A 22,355-nucleotide genomic window follows, 5' to 3' on the forward strand; every position below is an offset into this window, starting at 1 on the left:
CGTAATTGTCACCCCCCACTTTCTCTCTCTCTCTCTCTCTCTCTCTCTCTCACACACACACACACACACACACACACACACACACACACACACTTATTATTAAGAATTAATGTAAATCGTAAAATTTATTTGCATAATCATCTGCATTAGTTGCCTGTTTAATGAACAACACCAGCTTACTGATGGAAAAGAAGTGTATAAACGAGTTGCTATTGTCCATGGTGGCTTAACCACTGCTAGTTTCATTTCACCTGAGAAAACGAGCATTCCCATTGCCATAGGGGCCACGCCCGATAGCTTAGCAACAACAGCCACGGGTGGGTTTCTTTACCACAGGATCCCAAGCCTGATAAGGGTTTCTTTACACAGATTCCCAAGCCAGATATTAAAATTATTCAAGTGCCCTGTGTAAAATTAGAAGGCACTCTTGGACTCCTTAGATTGTTTCCTCTAACCTATTTCAATTTTTGATATGCTACATTAATTTTCTGATGAATATCAAGAGGAATGGTGTATTGCCGGCCAGACGAATTTACTGATGGAGCTGGAATAACTGCAATAATGTGGTGTTCCAGAACCCAGCACTAGTCACTTCTTGGTGGCCAATAAAATGAATTTGCTGGACCATGTGGGTGCATAAAGCTTATTAATGCATCCCTTTGCTCTGTGGAGGTCTCACATATATTCTCAATCCACCACATGTTTTCATAAATGCATGCAACATATTGTCCTGGTTGGAGAGCAGACATTAATATGCCTTCTTTACTACTGTGACCCATTTTAGCTAGAAAAGATGAACAGTCATTTGCTGACCTGAATTGTTGTTTCATCAATAGGTAAAAAGTGATGATTTTCTCTAGTGCCTGCTACAGTTTGTCCAAGTTTAAACCTCTCTTCTTGTGACACAATATTTTTTTCAATTTCATCTTTACTGACGAAAACAAATTTAATTCCATTTATGTTTTCAGAGCAGAAGTGAAACAGATCTACGGGGGTAAGAATTTGTCCATTAAGTGGCTGTTGCAAGCTTGCTCTTGCTGCTAACCGCTTTGTTGTACCTCCAATCCCATCACAAGGTGATTCCCGTGACTAGTAGCAAAAAAATTCCATTTGGCTGTCATTCCAAAATCACTCTTATGATAGCACAAATTAGGAAATTCTTGAAATTTTTATATTGAGCACTGGAGCCATCACTGAAATAACGAATGTGGGATATCTGTGCAAACCGTGCTTTTATATATTTGATGAGCTCCTTGATAAAAACGTGAACTGTAATAGTGTCATGCCGCAAACAACCACTGATAATGCAAAAACTTAAACATTCTACTTTCACATTTTGACGAAAGTAGATAACAAATGGATGAATTGTTGCTTCACTATTGTCCCAGTTGAAGCCTTGCACAGCATCCTGAATGATAAAAGAATAATTTTCTGCAAAATCCATTAGGACAACAAGCTCTTCGTCTTTCAGAAGACATTTAAGGCCTTTAAGATGCAAGCTTTGATGCTTGGCAATGTAATAATGGCATGACAGACTCCATATTTTATTTTTTACATCTTCAATGAATTCATCCACTACCATTTGCTTCGTGTCCAGTGTGGCCCGATCGGTATGTATCCGTTGCTTAAACACAATAACTTCCTGTGGCTCATGATCTAGGAAATAGCTGGCAATTTCAGATGCTACAGCTTCGGGCCCAGGACACCTTTCACAGCGATGTAGCATGCACTGTTTAGTTCTAACTGCAAACTGTCTTGCTGAGAATCTCCTTATAATTTTCACGTATACCAGCACCACTAAGCATAAGCTTAACATTTTGGTGAATTGCACAGACGCAAACTGCATGCATTCCAGCTGATCCTACTGTTACACATCATTTGGGTCTAAGTTCAAAAAACTTTGAGAACCCTATTTCTGGACCATTTATATTCTTATAGGTAACATATATTTCCCATAAATTGCAAAGTAACAATCTTCTCTGCATGTATGTCTTTCTATCTAAAAGTCTAACTGAAATACTATCTTTTTTTCCAGGGCACACCCTACTATACTCATAATCTTCAAAAAAATTTCGCACTCTACTAGTAACTTCTGCTGGTAATTTCCTGCTTTGCCTATTTTCGGGATGTGCCAGAATGCCCTTCTCTGCCTTAAGCTTTTGAGCATTCTTCACCATTCTTTCCGACACACCGAACTGAGCTGCTGTTTGTCCGACTGTCCAACTTGCAGATGCCAAGGTTAAAATTTGCATCTGTTCTTTATGAATTGCATTCTGCATCTTGGCTTTCAGTTCAGTCAGCAAATGTGCATAGTCGGCACAGTTTCCACATTTCTTAATTTCACTAGCATCTTCACTTTGTCTGTTTACACCCATTGCATTTACAATTCTGTTTTTAATCACACTTTTGAATTTTCTTCTTCACATATTGGGGCTTATCTCCGTAGCTTACTGTTCTCTTCAGGGATGAAATACCGATAGACAATAAGCTACTATTTAATTCTTCTTTTGGTGTAAAGTCCTCATCAGAATGTGATGATGAGGCTGAAAAAGCTTCGTCCAAGTGTTTATTTAAAGTAGTCCTGCAAGCCGGACAAATTTTCTGACGTGGCTTTATGTTATTAACAAGCTGCTTCAACATATCAGAAGCCTTATTAGCTGTTTCAGTATCAAGAGTGCGAATTCCTGCCTTAACATTATGATTCACCTTCTCAAAGGGATCAAAGCATTTTTTTTGTAACCTCTCATATTGTGCCAATAACAGGGCTTCACGGTGTAGGCAAATTTGAGAGGTATTTTCCAGCTTTGCTTCAGAACGTCAGACCAACAACTCTTTTTCCTCATCACTAAAATCCGCAAAAAAGCAGCTTTTTTGGCAAAGAAAGTGACATGACACTTTGTTCCACTATCTCCTTGCCTAATTGAGCAGGAAGGTTTGCTGTTATGCTGTTCCCTTCTGCATCCATCTCCAATCAGTAACTAAATAATGTATTTGGCCTCTAAGTGCAAATTATAATCTGCTTAAATTTCAGACAAATTGCTGCTGAATGAAATTATACACAATGTATAATACCAATGAAAAAATCTAATAAGAGATATATGCTATAAAAGACACAATCAAAACAATTTTTTGTAAATTAGATTACAAACTTTGATGGTCTTATGTATCACTTAACAGGCCACATTCAGTCAAGAGAACCCACTCACTATGCTGCAAACACACCACTGAAATACTGATTGTTCAAACAAGGCTCACAATGACATCTTGGATATTCGGGAATCCAGCCGGATGTTCGCGTCGTTCTTGCACGATATTTCAACAGCGTGCCTCACTGTCTTCTTCAGGTGCTACCTGAAGAACGACGCGAACATCCAGCTGGATACCCGAATATCCAAGATGTCAACAGATCGCCGGGAAAGCATGAAGAATTACATCAAGGCTCACAATAATGAAACAATCTGATTGTTAAAGCAATTGTCACCATTATATTTTCTATAAACAGTGAATCTTGTGAATTTTCTCTGTGAAACTAGTGGTAATGTATTTACCAAGGTAGTAGGCTACATTTAAGTGTGATTAAATACAAAATTAAAACTCTTAGATGTTTAACCAACCAATTTCACGTTTCCCTAATAACTTTAAGACAAAAATTCACAGGTTACAAACCTAGGTATTAAAATCTCTGCAATATTGATTGGAAAATTTACATCACTTGATGCATGATTCAAGCAAACCGATTCTTATTTGGAAAAATGTTTTATACAACTGAATCCAAAAATTAGGTCTTCGTTTTCCACTTGTAAATATTTACAATTTTGAGAAGTACAAAAAATATGAAGCTATTATTCACTGAATTCTTTATGATATCTCTCTCTCTCTCTTTTTTACAAATGAGATAAAAGCAGAATGGCTACTTCTCATAGTTTTCAAGTTTTTCTGACAGTCTCATTGCCTATTTACCACATCTTTTTATTTCAATTATTCAAGGCATTAATAAACATTTATTATGCATAATAAAAGGTTTCACGTATAATTTGAGTGCCAGAAAAATGTGTTCAAACTTCCAGTGCGCCTCTTTGATGATGATACTTTCTAGGGCCTTATATGCTTGCATTGCAAAACCAAATCCACTTTTCTAGATAGTTTAGAATATGCTCTTTCTAATGACCATAGTTCAGAAGAGTTTAGACAAAACACTTTTTTGAAAAATTTGACTAAAAATACCCATTTTTAGCACTTTTTGGAAAATTGACAACTTCACCCTAGATTTGTGAAATAATGGAAAGCAATAGGAGGATGAAATTTTATATTCTAAGACCTTGTGTTGGTGAGTTATGGTGTGCAAAGTTTCATGTACATCCCACAATTACTTTTGGAGACATAAAAAACTAAAGTTCGCATTTTTTTTTTTTAAACAGCTATTTTTTCGCCCTACTTTGCTTCAAATTATCTATATGAAAATTGCTCAGAAATCCTTTTCTTAATATTTTACTTTAAAGTGCTCTAAAAGTTGTATAAGATGGCCAAGTTTTGTTTCTTTCATGCAAATACTTAGAGATATCTCATCTCAAAGTTGCTGAAAATTCAAGGACGCACTATAGAAAGCTCTGCTATGGTCTTAAACAAGTGACTGTATCTCCGAAAGTATTGAATTTCTGAAACTGGAACTTTACCAGTGTTCATTGAGAAGATGTGTGAATGTTCATACAAAATTTCATCAAAATCCATGATGGTCATGTGGGAACATTTCTTGATATTAGACCACTTGGCACGGAATGGCCCTATACACAGTACACATACTCAAAAATAGTCGCCAAAACTGTTGGCACATCTGTCGTATTTTGACATTAGCCCGTTGATTCCATCCTTGAAGAAGCTACCAGGCTGCTGTCAGATCCAGGCCTGGACCCAGTCACACACTCAACACTTCGTCATACGTTGCAAATTGATGTCTTGTTTTAGAGGTCTAACCACATGAAAGTCCCATGGTGAAAGGTTGGGACTGTACAGCGGATGTTCCACTGTTTCGCACCAAAACTGCTGCAATGGTGTCTTCACAGCATTGGTCATGTGGGCGGGCATCATCATGCAGGAGGTTAATGCCACTGGACCACATGCCTCAGTGTTTCAAGTTAATGGCTCGTCTAATCGAATCACTCCTCATTGTTCCTGCTTACTCGCCCACATGTTTGGTATGGACGGTGACTTGGGTGACCACCTTTTCTTCGGCGTAAAACCACAATGGCGCTATGCAACATCAAATGGTGTGTACGCGTCAGTCCCTCCACCAATAGATGGCGTCACCATACCCACAGTTATGTGCTGCTCCACCTTACGTGTAGGGCAAAGGTAGATGCACTGACCAGGTTTCATTTGAATCAACCTCATACAATACGGTACAAAGAAAATCATTTTATGTTATAGAAAATTACATTTACCTTTGAGGCCTGACATATTATGTCATCCCACACTTGATTAGGCAGTGACATGTATTTTTCAATTAGATGCTCCTGCACAACCTGGTCCACCTGTGCACTAATCATGTGACCAACAGCCTCATAAAACGTGTGTACCTGGGGAAAAATTTTCACCAATTTAAATAAAAAAGGGCTCACAGAAACATTGTAATAGAAATATGTTTTCACATCATGTGTTTTCACAACATAATTATACAGAAGTTACCTGCTGAGTCTGTAGATCACATATAATTGAACTTATTGTTGACAGAATCTCTTCAATGAAGGGAACCACTTCTCCAACCTGAACAGTGACAAAATGTCGGCGACATTTTAAAGCAATTTTTATGAAGGTGTCACATGCCATGTCTTGAACTCCATCGTGTGTTTCTGGAACAGGAAGGCCATGAAGTAAATTATACTGAGGGAAACTGTTTTAGGTTATCACTACAGTATCACTTTGGGAGGGCATAAAATTATTTTATAAATTACACACTTCAAGGAGAATTGCAAGATGTGTCTAACGATAACGCATAAATTCCCTGGATAATCCACAAAATGAACTGAATGTGGGAAATACATATACTGCTACAATGCTAAACAGAGACAATCACTCTGCATCAGACCAATTATTCACTCCAATGTAATGACGATCTTTTCCAAACCAAGGTTACTTGGCAAACACAAATGCCATGTCCAAAGACATGGTTTTAGGCCTAAGCAAAGGACTAGTGCACGATTTTCTGCCTTACAGTACAATCTCAAGGAATGGACAATTTGGTATAGGAGGGAAAAGTACAGAGTAAAAAATGTGAGGCAGACAAAGGCTCAGCTACAGTAAGGAGATTTGAATAGCTCTAGGTTGCAGTAGTTCTGCAGCTACGAGTTTTTCAACTGACGACGACGACAACGACGACAACAACAACAACAACAACAACAACAACAACAACAACAACAACGACGACGAGCACAGCACAACTAAAAATTAAGAATCAACAAAGAAAGAAACCTGCTTTGAAGCTTGCATTTTAAATGTGGTAAGGCTAAACTGCTCAAAAACTCAAGACATCAGACACAAACTAAACCACTTCCAACACCTGCTACAACAGATTTTCTCTTTTTTATTTCCTGTAGTATTTCGCACATTACTTGCGTCAAAGTTTTCTGTCTCTCTTTATTTCTTGTTACATCCCAACAACATAATTTCTATTTACAATATATTGAAGTTCATAACTTTTATGCTGTCAGGTCTTTCCTAAAAGTTCGTGTTTCAACAACTTTTAAACAGATTCTTTCAATTTGTCAACCTATAACTTAAGCTGTAATCAATACTGCATATTTTTTGAGATACTCCACCAATCTGTGTCTCTCTTTGAATTCCAAATGAAGGTTTTTTTTTTTTTTTAAGCACAAAATCAACTTGCATTCAAGCACAATATCATCAGATCATCAGTTCCCAGCAATGTCAACATTATGTTCTTCCATTTCTATTTTCCATCCTTTGATGCAAGATTAGTGTCATTCCACTATTTATCAACAGGAACAGTAGTAATGATATCTCATTTAAACTGCTGACAGTAAGTGTCACAATTTAGAGGCTCGCCGATGTATGCGTTTCTATACTACAGCCAATGTATACTCATTAGAGGCACTTATATTCCAAAATAGCAGCAAACAATGAAAAAGTCATATCAGATAAAGGAGACCAAGTCAGTTAAAATACAAATACTGTGTGTTCATCACGAGCACTGATTTCTATGTACAGAAGGATAAAAAGAGATGCTCCATAAATTTATTAGAATGTTATTGACAAAAATTAAATTACAAAGTAACTTTTGGTTTGCAAAGAAAATGTAGAAATATTTGGGGTGAATCAGTATTAAAACAAATAAATGTTCACAAATATTTGGCATGATGTAAGACAGTCCACCATTAATGGAATAACATGCGTAACTGATGTGCAAGATGATCCATGTCTTACACAAAAACTAGCAACATATCAAATCTGCTCAACTAAAAACAATTTCTCAAAACGTACCATGCAACACGGCAGGAATTCTGAACGTAAATGCATCTCGTACAGATAAAGATCTAGCTACAACCCACCAGGAAAAAACTGCAATTGAACAAAATCTTCAAACCAGACACCTAATAACAACCACTTAATAAGGCGCTGTACATTGAGTCTACGAATCAACCACTACAATTTGGACAGAGCTCTTAAACACCCTAAAATCCACCATACAATTACGCCAAGCTCCAAAAAGGAGAAAAAACAGGTGGTTAAACATAACTTAAGATCAGGCACTAGAAGAAAGGACCAAACTTTGGAAAAATTTCAGTATTAACAAATTATTGAAGGGGTGGCAAAAATTTGAAGATACAAAAACAATCAGTAAAGCTCGATTCTAAGCAAAAAATGCAATTACAATAAAATCCAACTTTTAAGAAATACAACAAAACTTCAATAATAATAACAATAATAATAAAGCAGGAACTTTTACAACACACTTAGATAAAATCTCGGGGGTTACCCATCACTCAGGCTGTTCTTTAAACCCCAAGATACCTGATGGCTCACTACAAATCAACACGAAAAAAACTGTGAAATTCTGATGGACTATTTCAGTAAATTTCTCAACTGCTGATGTTCCACAGAAGAACGCCCACACCTCATACCAACAATAAAGGAACTATCAGATATAATACAAATTAAAGCTACAGAGAAAGCTGTATCTGGTGGGGAAAAACAGTAATCAGCTGCCACAACTTCAGAGCAGCAAAGCTTGACCATAATCCATATATATCTTATATACTGTAATCAAAAGTTCTCTGACACAATTCTGTGTTTGCATCCGACTGCTAATCTAAGAATCAGCTCTAGAGATTTTGACAGTTTTCACTAATAGACAGACTGATTCATGAGGAAGGTTTATGTAGAAAATTTATTAACTCTACACCAGACTAGTTGTCCAGCTATAGATATTTAAGTGTTAGCTGTGCGAAGCCAGGCGGGTCATTAGTCAGATACTGAATTATCAAAAACACCATTTCCCCAGTAATCTGAATTGTTGCAGAACTTTGGATACTAATTGAAGAAAATGTGACCCAAATAATCCACAAGGTATTTGTACAAAATCTGGAAAACCGAATGAATCCTTTCTGAATGAAAATGTGTACTCGCTCACTAACTCACTCACCCTGCAAGGATGAAACTAATATGAACATTTCTACAGGAAATCACTCCTCCCAGTCATCTACAAGATTCTCTCAAAAGCCCTCTTCAACAGGCACAAAAAATAAGTGGAGCTGTCGATAGGAGAGCACCAAACAGGTTTGTGCAACGGATGGTCCTACAGAGAACAGATCTGGAATCCTATGATGATTTTTGCGATGACAACAGGAACACTATTGCCAGCTTTGTGAACTACAAGAAGGCATATAACTGTATAAACAGACAAATACTCTTTGATACAACAGAAAAATTTGGATGAACAGAAGGAAATGAGCAGTTGTTTGGGAAACACTAAAACAACCTCTAAAGTGAAATTTCTGAGACATTTGTGATTAAAACTGGAGTGCAATAGGGTGGCAGGCTCTAAACATTACTCCATCATCATCCTCAAAAAAATCATCAGTACATGTAAAAAGGAACTGAAGAAATCCAAGTAGGCATAAGGAACAGGAAACAGAATCAACATGAAATGCTTGGCACTTGAGGATGATATTGCAATCATCAAAATCAACCAAGAAGAAGCCAAATACGACATAAAAAAGTACATAAAATCATGTGAAAAACTGATTTCCAAATTTCAAGAAAAAAGTACATACAAACGGAAAGATTGGGTCATCTCCCCACAGAAACTACCAATGAGAACTTTGCACAAGACCCTCATTTCAAATACTTTGGAAAAGTTATTCATCCATCAAGAAAGTATCAGAAAATTCTGAAAAGCAGACACGCTCACAGAATCACGACAACAAATCATCAATATCCACAACACAAAATTAGGGCACAACAACAGTCATACTTCCAAAAAGTATTATACACAGTCGAGGCAACACATATTAGCAGACAAACAAAAATTAAAGAAAGAGAGGATCAGGAATCGAAAAATCCTTACCAAAATTTCAGACCAATAAACAGGGAACAAATTTAGATGAGGAGAGCAACATCAGGTACAGACAGACAAACAGGAAAATCACAGACATGTTAAAAAAAAAAAAAAAAATTCTATGGACCCATTCATAGGATGAATGAGACCAGAACAGCAAAAAAATTCTTCAAAGTCATCCATCCTGGCAAAGTCAATAAAGGAAGATAGAATTACCAACAACTAGACATGATGAGATATGACATAAGATCAGGGACAGTTCAGTAATGTAGTCAATAGATAAGGATTTGAAAACAAAAGACAAAATAAGAAGACCTATGAGCGAAAGGAACAACTTAATGAACACACAAAGAGAATTTGAGGAGAGAGGAGGAAACAATGAATTTATTAAAAAGGATTGAAGTCCAAAACTTTTGTCATTGAAAATGATCATAAAAATATAACGAGAGCAGCATGCAACAGTACCATTTGATTAAATGTTAAACAAAAATAAAATATTGATGTTAACCTTACCATCCATAAACTTACCATGCATAAACTCAAAGAGTTTATTTACTACAGTCTTTAGGAATTTCCAATGTGCACGAAGGAATCTTGGGTACTGGCCCACCACATACATAATATTGGACGCGATAATTGCTTTGTTGTCTTTTCCCTTCTTCTGTTCACACAATCCGAGCAGATCTTTGATAACTGTCACCAAAAACCTTTTCTCATCCTCCTCATGCATAGCACCAGATATACTACCAATGGCCCAACATAACTGTTGAAACAAGAATGGATGATGGTTTGCAGAACAAAGGCGCATGGCACATAAACAACATACAACAACTCCAAATAACATTATACAGTGTCCATCAAAAAGACCTCCCGTATTTGGATAGGCCACTGTAAGAGTTGTGGTGGCAATACTGATTTGGAGGGACGTATCGATTGATAGCAGTGTATGTGCAATTCTGTCATAGGCGCAACAACATGGCTAGGTGAGCATTGTGCATTTGTTGTGAAGGAGTATATCCATTATGATTGTTATGTGATTACCATTCAGCAAGTATTTCGCGTTCAGTTCCCGATAGAAAAACTATTTGAGTTTGGGTATCAAACATTAGGGCATCAGGTTCTGCACTGAATACAAAATCTAATGGCCGACTTTGGACTGCACAAATGAGGGAAAATGTGATGCATGTGATAAAGAGTCCATCCAGCAATCTCCAAAGCATTCAGCGCTTAAACATGTAGCTGCCCTGGGATTGTCTAATAAGATGGTTGGTTGGTTGGTTGTGGGAAGAGGCCAAACAGTGAGGTCATCAGTCTCATCAGATTAGGGAAGGATGGGGAAGAAAGTCAGCCATGCCCTTTCAAAGGAACCATCCCAGCATTTGCCTGGAGCAATTTAGGGAAATCACAGACGCGGGATGTCTAATAAGAATAATATTTTGCACATAGATCTTTGCATGCACCATCTGCCACCACAGCTGAGGGGTCAGTGTGGCAGAATGCCATGCCAAAGGCCCAGGTTAATTACCGGCCAGGTCAGAGATTTTCTCTACTGACAGACTGGGTGTTGTGCTGTCTTCAACAACATTTCATCCTCATCAACACCCAAGTCGCCAACAACTAAAAAGACTTGCACCGGGCAACCAATCTACCAGACAGGAGGCCCTAGCCAAATACACATTTCATTTCACATGTACCCATATAAAATGATGGTTACCTAAGAATTAACAGAGAGATTTTGAAACTGTCAGAGTTGTGTGTGAGGAAATTCTCCAGAACATTCCCCCCATCTTGATTTCTTCTGATGAAACCCATTTCAACTTGCCAGATACTGTAAATAATATTTCTGTTACTGGGCAGCAGAAAACCCTTAGAAACATCACCAATGACCATTTCGCAGCCATCATAGGACTGTCTGGTGCATCTATGCTGAATTTGGTGTGTGAGGTCTGTATTTTTTGAAGAAGATGGCATAATGGTAATGGTTGATTCAAATGACTAATGTCACATGATAAAGACTTCCACTAACCTATGTTAAACCTTTGTTGGGGACCACAGAGGGAGAGAAATCTAGTTCCAACAAGACGAGTCACAGCTCTCACTTCTCAGGGTTCTCTAGAAATTTTGAGAGAGCTGTTTCCTGGATGTCTTCTCTCTTTGTGAGGAGACAATGTCTAGCCCCAAGATCACTGGATTTATCATCTGCTTTTTTTCTTTAGGGACACTTCAAGGCTCAAGTGTAAAAACATCACCCCACAATTCTGCAGGCACTTAAGGAGGCAATCACCCAGGAAGTGGAGGCCATTCCACCAGAAGTGACACAAAGAACTATGGATAACTTCAGGAAAAGGTTTCATCAATGTAACAACAATGGAGGACACTATTTATTAGACATAATGTTTAAAACCACCTAATGTAAAATGGCATAGTATTTGCTGTTCACAAATAAATGTATTTTCCCAGAATCTCTATTTGTAACTATCTTTTGAAATATGAGAGGTCTTTTTGTCAGACACTGTATAACATTTCAGAATACAAAAGAGTGGGCTGTAATGAAGTGCAATTTCTGACAGTGTTTTCTTTATAGATGCTACAAACATCTTAACCCCTCAAGCCAGTAGTTTCCGTACTAGTGCCAAGCCTCCTGGTTGTAGTTTACAAGAACAGCTTGTACAAGAATGCAGCTCTAGTGCAGGAATTATTTGTAGACATTTATTAAATTTCACTGAGATTATTAACAACAGATCTTTATTATGTTTAAAATATAATATGAACTTTCAGTGTAAGGCAGTCTAGCAAACAAAGCCTACACTGCAGTCTTTTTTCACAAGTTTCCAGCAGTCTTGTTAAGAGTCACAAACTGGAGCTTACATGTAAATCTTCCTTTGCCTTTTCAGTTACTTACTAAGCAATAAATGCATTATGTACTGAAACATAATATTATTGTGTACTACTATAGACACTTTTTCCCCTTCCATTTTTAAGGCAGCTTGTAATTGCTGATTTCCTCTGACAGCCCACTAATTAGCAAAGATCATGGTGCGCTGTAATAGATATCCTTATACTTAGCCAAAAAAGTAGTGTTACCAGTCATCAACAGACAGAAGAGAAACACATATTTCTATGCAGGACTGTAAAAGAGTATTTGGTCATGTTACCACCCATGCAAATGCTCACAACTATTGAGTATAATCCTGGCTTAAAGGGTTCAGAGATAAACACTGACTGCATTAAAATTATGTAAATTATCTAGAAGCATATCATAAAATTTTATACAAATAATGACTTATGATACAAATGTATCTACATATATACTCCACAAGCCACCATACAGTGCATGCTGACCTGGTACCATTGATAGACATTCCCTTCCCTGTTCCACTCGCAAATGGAGTGTGGAAGGTACCATTGATAGACATTCCCTTCCCTGTTCCACTCGCAAATCGAGTGTGGAAAAAATGACTGCCTATATGTCTCCGTATAAGCCTAAATGTGACTCATTTCGTACTCACAGGCCTTACCTGAGAAGTATATTGGTGGCAGTAGAATTGTCTGAAGGCAGTCAAAAATTCCAGTTCTCTAAACTTCCTCACTACCAGTAACAAATGTAGCCATTCACCTCTCAGTTGCTTCTGTCTTCCTTTCATCCCCCCCTGATGGGTATCCCAAGCACTCTGGCTGTACTCGAGAAAGGGCAAATGTTCTGCACACAGTCTCCTTTAAAGAAGAGCTATCCTGTCCTAGAATTATCCCAATAAACTGAAATCGACCATTCACTTTTTTATTACCAACCCTATGTGCTCACTCATTTCTATCACTTCGCAATTTTAAGCCTAGATACTTAATCAGCATAACTGTGTCAAGCAGCATACCACTAATACTGGTATATAGGCCAATATACCATCGTACCTTAATATCGGTGGGAGTTCACATGCAAACTTTTGTAAAATCATATCCTTAATTTAAGGGAAGCAATATGATAACGAAAAATGCAACAAGTTTACACAAAGATGTATGGTTTTTATAACATTTTTCTATCTTGTTTATGAAAAGTTAAAGAAACATGGTGCAGTATTTAAGACAGAAAAAGCTCAGGGAACAGAGTCAATTTGATATGTTCATAGAACATTCCCGAAGTCAATTCGAAGAAATTTGAAAAGCAACAAAAAACTTAATCATCTCATTCAGTGAAGAAGCACAGTAATAATAAAAATAATTTTTATCTTTTAATGTCAACTGCCTAAGGGAAAACCAGTTGCACTAGAAAACTCCTAATATAACATTTGTTCACTTCTGTCAAAATTTTGAAAATATTAATGATATATGTTTATCACTTCTACAAAATTTTAGCAAGTGGGATAACCTAATTTCATTTGTTTCCATTTCAAGTTCAAAATACTGGAATGTCTTACCTGCATTGCTTAACTTGACAGCTGTTGGCAAGAGAAACACAACCTCTGATGGAACAAGGATGGCAGAAGTGAGTCAGTTGTGTCCTTTTCAGAGGTATCTTCGACACATTTGTGTAACACAGTTTAGAGTGCAGAAAAATCTGGATCTGGGTGGTCAGATGAAAATTTCAACCCTGCTCTTCCTGGGAGTTCAGCCCCGTTTCCACTATAACAATCCTGTCTCTGGAATTTATGGTCCTTTACTCAAATATTCTTAAGTGTTCTAATAGTTCCTCTCTTCAACAATTATCTCAGATGCTGCCAAACTACTCTTATCACCAATACATTAACTGCACCAATCAACTGGACAAAGTACAGCCCATTTCTAAATTGCCTCCTTTTCTATTTCCAAATCTGTTTCCTTCTTGTATTGAGAACATGTAGAACTTTTGGACTTAAATCTACAATTTGTTAACCATAAACTAATCTTGGTACACAAAATCAACTCCAAATGTATGCTAATTTAAGTCCCCCATTACTTAATACCTACCCCTTCTTTATAGGACACTCTATACCAAAGTTGCACTGCAAGGTGCTCTATTACATCTTCTGACACACAGTATGAAATCTGTACAGGCCTTATAGCATTGGTGTTATGTGCATCCAAGATGGGACAATGAAACAATGACACAAAAATTTACTTCTTACTGTGTTATAAACAGAGTGTATACATGGACAAAGAAAAAAAAAATTCCCAGATATCCCGTTTAAAAAATATACTTTTTTCTGGGCGAAAATACACTTTTTCTGTGCTAAGTGACAGTAGGTTTTCCGTAGATTTTTCCCTTGGAACTGTAAAACTTATCACTCCTTTGAATGGTTAACGTTTTATACACTGGCGTAGAACTTGAAAAAAGAGGGGGGGGGGGGTGAGAAAAGTTTTGGAAAGACCTTTGATGTGCAGCAAAATAGACGCTGCATATTTTCGTATTACGAAAGTATAAATTCAAACTGCACCAAACACAGCACATTAGTTGCCGGAGTGTTGAAACTGAGATTGCAACGTCCTTTTGTAAGCCAGTCATATATCATGCCATGTGTTCTCGGCAGCCGATGACCGCAGACATTCACTCAGCCAATAGTAAGATCACTGCTACATAGCGCGAACACACAAAGAGGAAAAGTTAATGGTTTACATTTTTATACATTGTATAGCTACAAGAAAAGCTAAGCTTTTACATATATTATTGGTCTCGAAGTTTAATAATTGATCTTTTTTTGCGTATGTTATGCTTCAAATGTGCTAGAAGGTTTAAAATAATGACATAAATGTCTGGTCTTCTGGGCTCGAAATTCTTGTAAGTGGCTGGTCCTCAAAATTTTTGGTTTTAAATGCTGTGTAATTTAAGAAATTCATCCCACTTTCTCACTCATAACATAATTCATCTTGCGTAAAAAGAAATTTACTTTGAAAGTAACGCGTTTCGAACCACCGTTCGCTATACCATCCCGAGACTGTTAGAAATAGGTTCTATTTAGCAGTTGCCAGAGACAGCCAGAAAACAGGCATTACTGCGCGTGTGCAGCTGCAGTGATGTAGGAAGTTCGTATGTATAAAGCACTAAGAGAGCTTACATTACACCATAAAACAAACAGGGCATCAGAGGATACTCCAAGAGCGTCGGAATTTCGTAAACCATACTAAAATGCATTATTCGGCTCAAAATGCACATTGTTTTTTTTTTTCAGATTCACAATGAAGTAAGTCCCATCTGATATTAAACTTTTCAGTGTGGTTTATGGGATGTTAATTTTCTTGGAGTACCAGTACTGTACTATCTCATATTTGGTTCTTTATTATGGCACAATGCCATACATGGCAGAAGATGAAAATGTGCACTTGAAATTCAGCGAACAGTTGGAAGTAGCCAAAACTGTGGAATGGAACACTTCATTTCAAATAAATTGACTGCCTCAGTGAAAAGATTAATAAATCCAAATTTTTAGCTAACTGACAAAAATAACTTCATTGTTGCGCAATGCTTGACTGCTAATAACTTGGAAATAAAGACAGAAAACCAAAACAAATAATTTATTTTTGCCCTCCTTAATTATGTGAATGTCTTAATTCACTTTTTCCCAAATTTCCCAGTTGTCCCAGGTCGTATACACCACTGAAATCCATTTTGTTTTCATTTGTCATGGGAGCTGTAAACGACGAGGAAACAGCGAAATTACTTAACGCAAACACTGCTCAGGTGGGGGCTAACTCCTTCCCCCTACAACTCTGCGCATGCGCGAATCTGACAGCTAGGACCCATGAGAAAATTTTTTTTCGTTAGCATCGGACTGCTTGCTACTACTGCGGATACAGCTACCAGCCACACTTCAAGTAGCGGAAAGCAGGAGACGGTACTGCTCGTACGCGAGTCAACTGCGCATGCGCACGAGCCCGTTGGCAACTGGTGAAATGAACCTAATGTAAACAGTTGTGACATCACACTCATAGAAAGCAGTTTATTGTTACGACGTATTACATAGTCTTCGCCCTAAGACCTTTGACATATTTTTGCTGTTCGCAGACGCTTGTGCGTGCACGGTGTTTTGTTGTTATAAATGGCGCATTTCCTTTGCCACTAAAGTTTTATGGTTTTTCCTCTTGTTTATATTTTATTGCCGCAGTATTATTCTCCAGTAGTAGGGTACAGTAACATTGTTTGCTGGAGAATAATTTCTTGCCAGTCAAAACTACAAACAATGAAAAATTCCCGGAATTCCGTAAAATTCCCGGTTTTCTCCTGGACGAAAAAATTCCCAGGTTTTTCCCGGGTCGTATACACCCTGTATAAAGTACTAACAACTGAATTCTATTGTTTCCTATATTCACAATGATGACCACTCACATACATCTAAAATCCAAGGGGTAAAAAAAAAACAGTGACACATACATCTAAAATCCAAGGGGTAAAAAAAACAGTGACATTTCAGAAACTTTCTTGTTGTTAGTTATGAGCATACTTTTAGAAATCAAGGCAGGTTTCTTGCAATTTTAAATCTGACACCCTTCAGACTATGGCTAATTGTACAATTTAGAATGTTAAATACTGTCCCAGTAATTCTTGATATTGTAAGTGAGAATTGTGTTGCTTTGAAATGTTTTCTGGTGAAACATTGTCAGCATAAAAAATTTACATTATTTGAAAATACCAAAATGTTTTCTAAAGTATAATACATCCATAATTGAACGATTTATTGGTTATATTGATGTAAAATTTCATAATAAACACCTGCACACAATATTTATATTTATACGAAATAAAGGAAATTCCTTGATGGAGCAATATGTAAAATAAGGGAAAAGCTACCACTCACCTGTGGTGGATGATGTGTGTAGCACAGAAATACATAACAGAATACAGCATTCATACTACCTTTCGACCACTAATTCTTTTTGTAACAAAGGTACAGACATTGACATGCACAACCCCACAGACACCCAAACATACACTACCATGACAACAGCAAGATTGATTACACTGGTCAACACTCATTTTCTTGCCAAGGATATTGAGTGGCTTTAGGATGGGTTAGTGGTGCTGAGGACGAATATAGCAACCATTTATGCAGTTTGGCTCTAGTTTTTGAGATAATGCATGATTTATTCAAAAAATTAGAAAAAATTGCTAATACTGAACTCGAGCGATACAAACTACAATGAAAAAAAAAATAATCTTTATAAATAGCTTCTATGAAAACCTGATAGGCATTTGTCCACGTATAAAACATAATTGAAAAGTTTCTCTATAAGTATATCATTTTCCGTCCATGACAAACCGCTTCCTGCACGCTTTCCTTTTATAGGTCTCTTCAGAACAGTCACGTTGCAGATTCCAGCAATAATCTGCCATCATATGCCTGTCCCATCTTCCTTTATATCTTTCCTCTATTCCTTTCATATCTTGATGGAACCGCTCTCCTTGTTCCTCACTGAAATCACCTAGATTACGAGGAAATCGATCCAAGTGGCTGTGAAGGAAGTGCAATTTTATGCTCATGTTAGCTCCCAAGTTTTGAAAATTAGTGAGCATGTTTTTGACCAGTTCCTCGTAATTGGGAGCTTTATGATTGCCCAAAAAACATTTTACAACAGCGACAAAACTGTTCCAGGCCGATGCTTCAGTGACAGTCATGACACTTGTAAAATTGGTATCGTTGATGAGCCTGCGAATTTGAGGACCATCAAATATTCCTGCCTTAAGTTTTTCACTACTGAGTCCAGGGAACGTATTGCAGATGTATGTGAAGCAATTACCATTTCTGTCTAAAGCTTTGGTGAATTGCTTCATTAGTCCTAACTTAATATGTAATGGTGGAAGAACAATCTTGTCCCTACTAACCAGAGGTTCATTAATGATGTTTGCTTCACCAACAGCCATATGTTCCCTTGGAGGCCATGTTTTCTGCTTCCAATGTTCGTGCTTTGCCCTACTATCCCACATGCAGATAAAACATGGGTGCTTTGTGTATCCACTTTGTTGTCCAAGCAAGAAGTTCACCACTTTCAAATCAACACAAATCAACCACTGGTGCTGCATATACTGAATTTTCTGCAGAACCATCTTGATGTTAGCATATGCTTCACAAAGTTTTGTTGAGTGGGCAATTGGAATAGATGCGTAACGATTGCCATTGTGTAGGAGAACACATTTTAACTAGTGAAACTGTCTATGAAGAGACGCCGGTCCTCTGGTCTATATTCCGGCAGCCCCAATTCAAGTAAAAGTCCAGGTATATTGCTGCAATACACTATAACCTCTTCTTGGTTGAAGTATGGAAGAAGGTTTTCTTCTCTCGTCCGGTAAGCTGTTATTTTAACACTTGGATGAAGACAGTTCTTTTCCTTAAGCCTGGATGCTAAGAGTTCTGATGCTTGCTTTGAAAGATTGAGTTCTCGTATCAAGTCACTGAGCTCCTTCTGGTCCTTCGTATTCCGAACCACTACTTGTACATTCCTCGCCGTGCACCTCGTCATCTGATGATGTTAGCGTGGGTAATGTTGTGAAGGTTGGTACAGGAACATCGTTGCTGTGCACCACCGGTCTTCTTGCTGACTCCAAATCGGGATATTCCCACCTTCGTTTTTTGAACTTATTAAAACCTTTCACATTAACAATGCAAAAATAGCAATCATCTGTATGGTTCTTCTGCTCTCGCCATACCATAGGCACTCCGAAGTTTAAGCTTTTCCTTTTTCGTTTTGTCCACTGCCGTAAGCACTCCACACAGCATTTACAAACTTTATGGGGTGCCCACGCCTTGTCTTGATCTCCAAGTTTAATTCCGAAATATGCCAGATACGCTCCCTTCACAAAAGGAGTGATATTCTTCCTGTTCTTTTGAAGAACGTATTCACCACAAATGTGGCAGAACTCATCTGGATGGTTCACGCAAAGACGGCGTGAAGAACTCATGTTTTCCTAAAACAAAATTGCACAAATACTACATATTATGCAGAACTTTCTTGTATTTGCATGTCAATCACATCCAACAAACATCATTAATTGTTTTGTGTGAAATGAATACTCACCTCTTATTTGCTACGTCACGATGAAAAGGTTCTATCTCCTTGAAGCTGAACTGCACATGTGTGTGACTTTCGACCATCGCCATTTTTCTTGTTTACACTGAACGCTACCTATCGGCTGTTGCGGGGATTACCTCGGCCAACAAATGAATGTCGAGTACCGCCGAATTCAAATCTGCACAACCCTCAATATCTTCAACACACGCACCGCACAACAGGACTGAACACATGCTGACAGTGTGATGTTTGCATGATGTAATCCTCAACCACACAGATGCACTCCCTGAGCACAATTGTTTAATAAAGATAGTACAATATCACTAATTAAAAAACAGGTAGCAAATACATTACACCATATATGGACCCTGCAGTCGATATTATCCACATGAAACTCTCATTTCCACAAATAACCTATATCTCAAAAACCAGAGCCAATTTGGAAAAAGTACAAATATACTCGGAATGAGTATCATAACAATATCCCATTTTCGTTCAAACTTCCCTGGCAATGAAAAAAAAAAATTATTTTGTAGAGCTGTGTTATTGATAGTCTATTAAGAGGTAGGACAAAAAGAGATGTAGGAAGAGTGAGAGGGGAAAAGCAGGAGGTAAATGAGATGAAGGTAGGGGCAGATAGAAGGGAGAGGTTAGAGAGCCCGTACATTGAGGGGGGGGGGGGGGGGGGGGGGTGTTCTGGGAGAGGACAGTACACAATCTGGAAGGAGCAGTTTGGAGATAAAGAGAGAAAAGATAAGGTGAGGCACTGGGAACACATTAGTGGAGGTTTAGGCCAGAGGATTGTTAAGTGCACAGTATATGCATGAGAAAGAATTCTCATCCATGCAGTTCGGAGAAACTCTAGCTGGAAGAAACTAACCAAATGACCCACATGGTAAAGCAGCTGTATTGTTGTGTGCAGCAAGGTGGGTAAGTTCACAGCGGCCTTTCATGAAAATATACATTTGGTTACTTTTTGTTCCCATGAAGACCTCTGTACAGTAATTGCTGCACAGTTGATGTCTAACATGGCTACTTTCACCCGAGGCCCTGTATTTTATAGAGAGGAAATGCATGTGATTAAACAGCAGCAGGGGGTGGTGTGTGGGTGTATGGATAGATCTTGCACCTCGGCTGACCACAAGGGAATGACCCATACGGTGCAGGATTGGGAGTAGGACTGGAATAGGAATGGGCAAGGATATTATCTATGTTGGGAGGGCAGCGGAACACTGGGGCATGTAGAACAAATTTGGGTTGGATATTCTACATCTCAGGCATGGCAAGAGATAGACGAAGCCTTGGTGGAGAATGTGGTTGAGCTTTTCAAGGCCTGGGTGATCAGAAGAGTGCTGCTTGATGGCTGCTTAACAGATTTGCTGTGTTAGAGAAGCAGATAACACAGGAGATGTGTTTATAGGTAATCTGGATAGGATACTGTGTCAATAAAGGCTCTCTTAAGATTATTGGTGTAATTCAACAATTCCTGCTTTCCATCGCAGATGCAATGTCCATGGAAGAGAGGCCGTGAGGAAGGGGCATTTTGACATGGAATGGGTGACAGCTGTCAGAGTACAAGTATTATTTGTAGTCTGGGTGCTTGGTAAGGACAGACACATTTATGGAGTCATCAGAGAGGTGGCGATCAACGTCGAGGAAGGTGGCCCAATGAGTTGAAAAGGATCGAGAAGTAGAGCTGCTAATAGATGTTGAGGTTATAAAGGAAAGAGCAATATTTGTCCTTACTGTGAATCCAGATCATGAAAATGTCTCAATGAACCTGAATCAGACATGAGATTTTGCAGCTTGACTGGATAGGAAGAATTCCTCCAGAAGACCCATACATAAGTTGGCACCAAGGTCCCATGAATAAGTTGACGTATGGTGGTACCACACAAGTAGCCAGGGCAGTACCAAGGATTTGTTTGTAAATTTGGTCTTCAAACGTGAAATAATTGTATGTCAGGATTTGATTCTCTAAGAAGATTAGAAAATAGTGGTGGGTTTGGTATCAGGACTTTCAAAAAGGTCATGGGCATGGTGGATGTTGGTGAACGACATCGCATCTGTAAGTCACAGGTTCATTCTGAGGGAGGACTGTACCCAGCCACAATAGGATGACCAGTAGGGAGACCTGTGAGGTTGAGTTTGTGGAGTTTTGGGAGCAGGTAAAATGTAGGAGTGCAGGGGGTTGCTGGTGCGATGACCGATGGTTTCAGGTGTCAGGTTTTGCGAAGGACCTAAGGTTCGAATGCAGAGGTGTTGGAAAGTTTGCAGAGACCCTCAGCCATATGCTCACTATGACTCACTACCACTACAGTGGAGCCTTTGTCTGCAGAAAGCATGACAACACATGGATTGTTTTTCAGGTTACAGATAGCAGTGTGTTTCACAGAAGTGATATTTGACTCACCCACCAACTCCTAACACAATTTAGCCATTTCCTCCCAATAAAGGGCATGGCCCTGTGTGAAAGCAGGCATGTCATACATCAGCTGTGCTACAACTACTGCAAAGCATTCAATTAGGGCACGATAAGTATACAACGGCCTACTCATTATGGAAATGGAAGAGGATGTAGATGAAGACGAAATGGGAGACAAGATACTGCGTGAAGAGTTTGACAGAGCACTGAAAGACCTGAGTCGAAACAAGGCCCCGGGAGTAGACAACATTCCATTTGAACTGCTGGTGGCCTCGGGAGAGCCAGTCATGACAAAACTCTACCATCTGGTGAGCACGATGTATGAGACAGGCGAAATACCCTCAGACTTCAAGAAGAATATAATAATTCCAATCCCAAAGAAAGCAGGTG

General features: G+C 38.3%; 1 protein-coding gene across 2 annotated transcripts in view; it reads right to left on the minus strand.

The window, feature by feature from the left end:
- Positions 1 to 22,355, minus strand: part of LOC126091842 (exportin-1) — a 147,549-nt gene that overhangs the window by 56,297 nt on the left and 68,897 nt on the right. For both annotated transcript variants that reach the window (XM_049907097.1, XM_049907098.1), the window contains exons 11-13: positions 10,100 to 10,334; positions 5,683 to 5,846; positions 5,439 to 5,573 (exon numbers count right to left, since the gene is read on the minus strand). In XM_049907097.1, coding sequence (XP_049763054.1) covers positions 5,439 to 5,573; positions 5,683 to 5,846; positions 10,100 to 10,334 — 534 coding nt within the window. The remainder of the gene's footprint in view (positions 1 to 5,438; positions 5,574 to 5,682; positions 5,847 to 10,099; positions 10,335 to 22,355) is intronic.

This window comes from Schistocerca cancellata, chromosome 7 (genome assembly GCF_023864275.1).
Source record: "Schistocerca cancellata isolate TAMUIC-IGC-003103 chromosome 7, iqSchCanc2.1, whole genome shotgun sequence".
NCBI classification, from domain to species: Eukaryota; Metazoa; Arthropoda; class Insecta; order Orthoptera; family Acrididae; genus Schistocerca; species Schistocerca cancellata.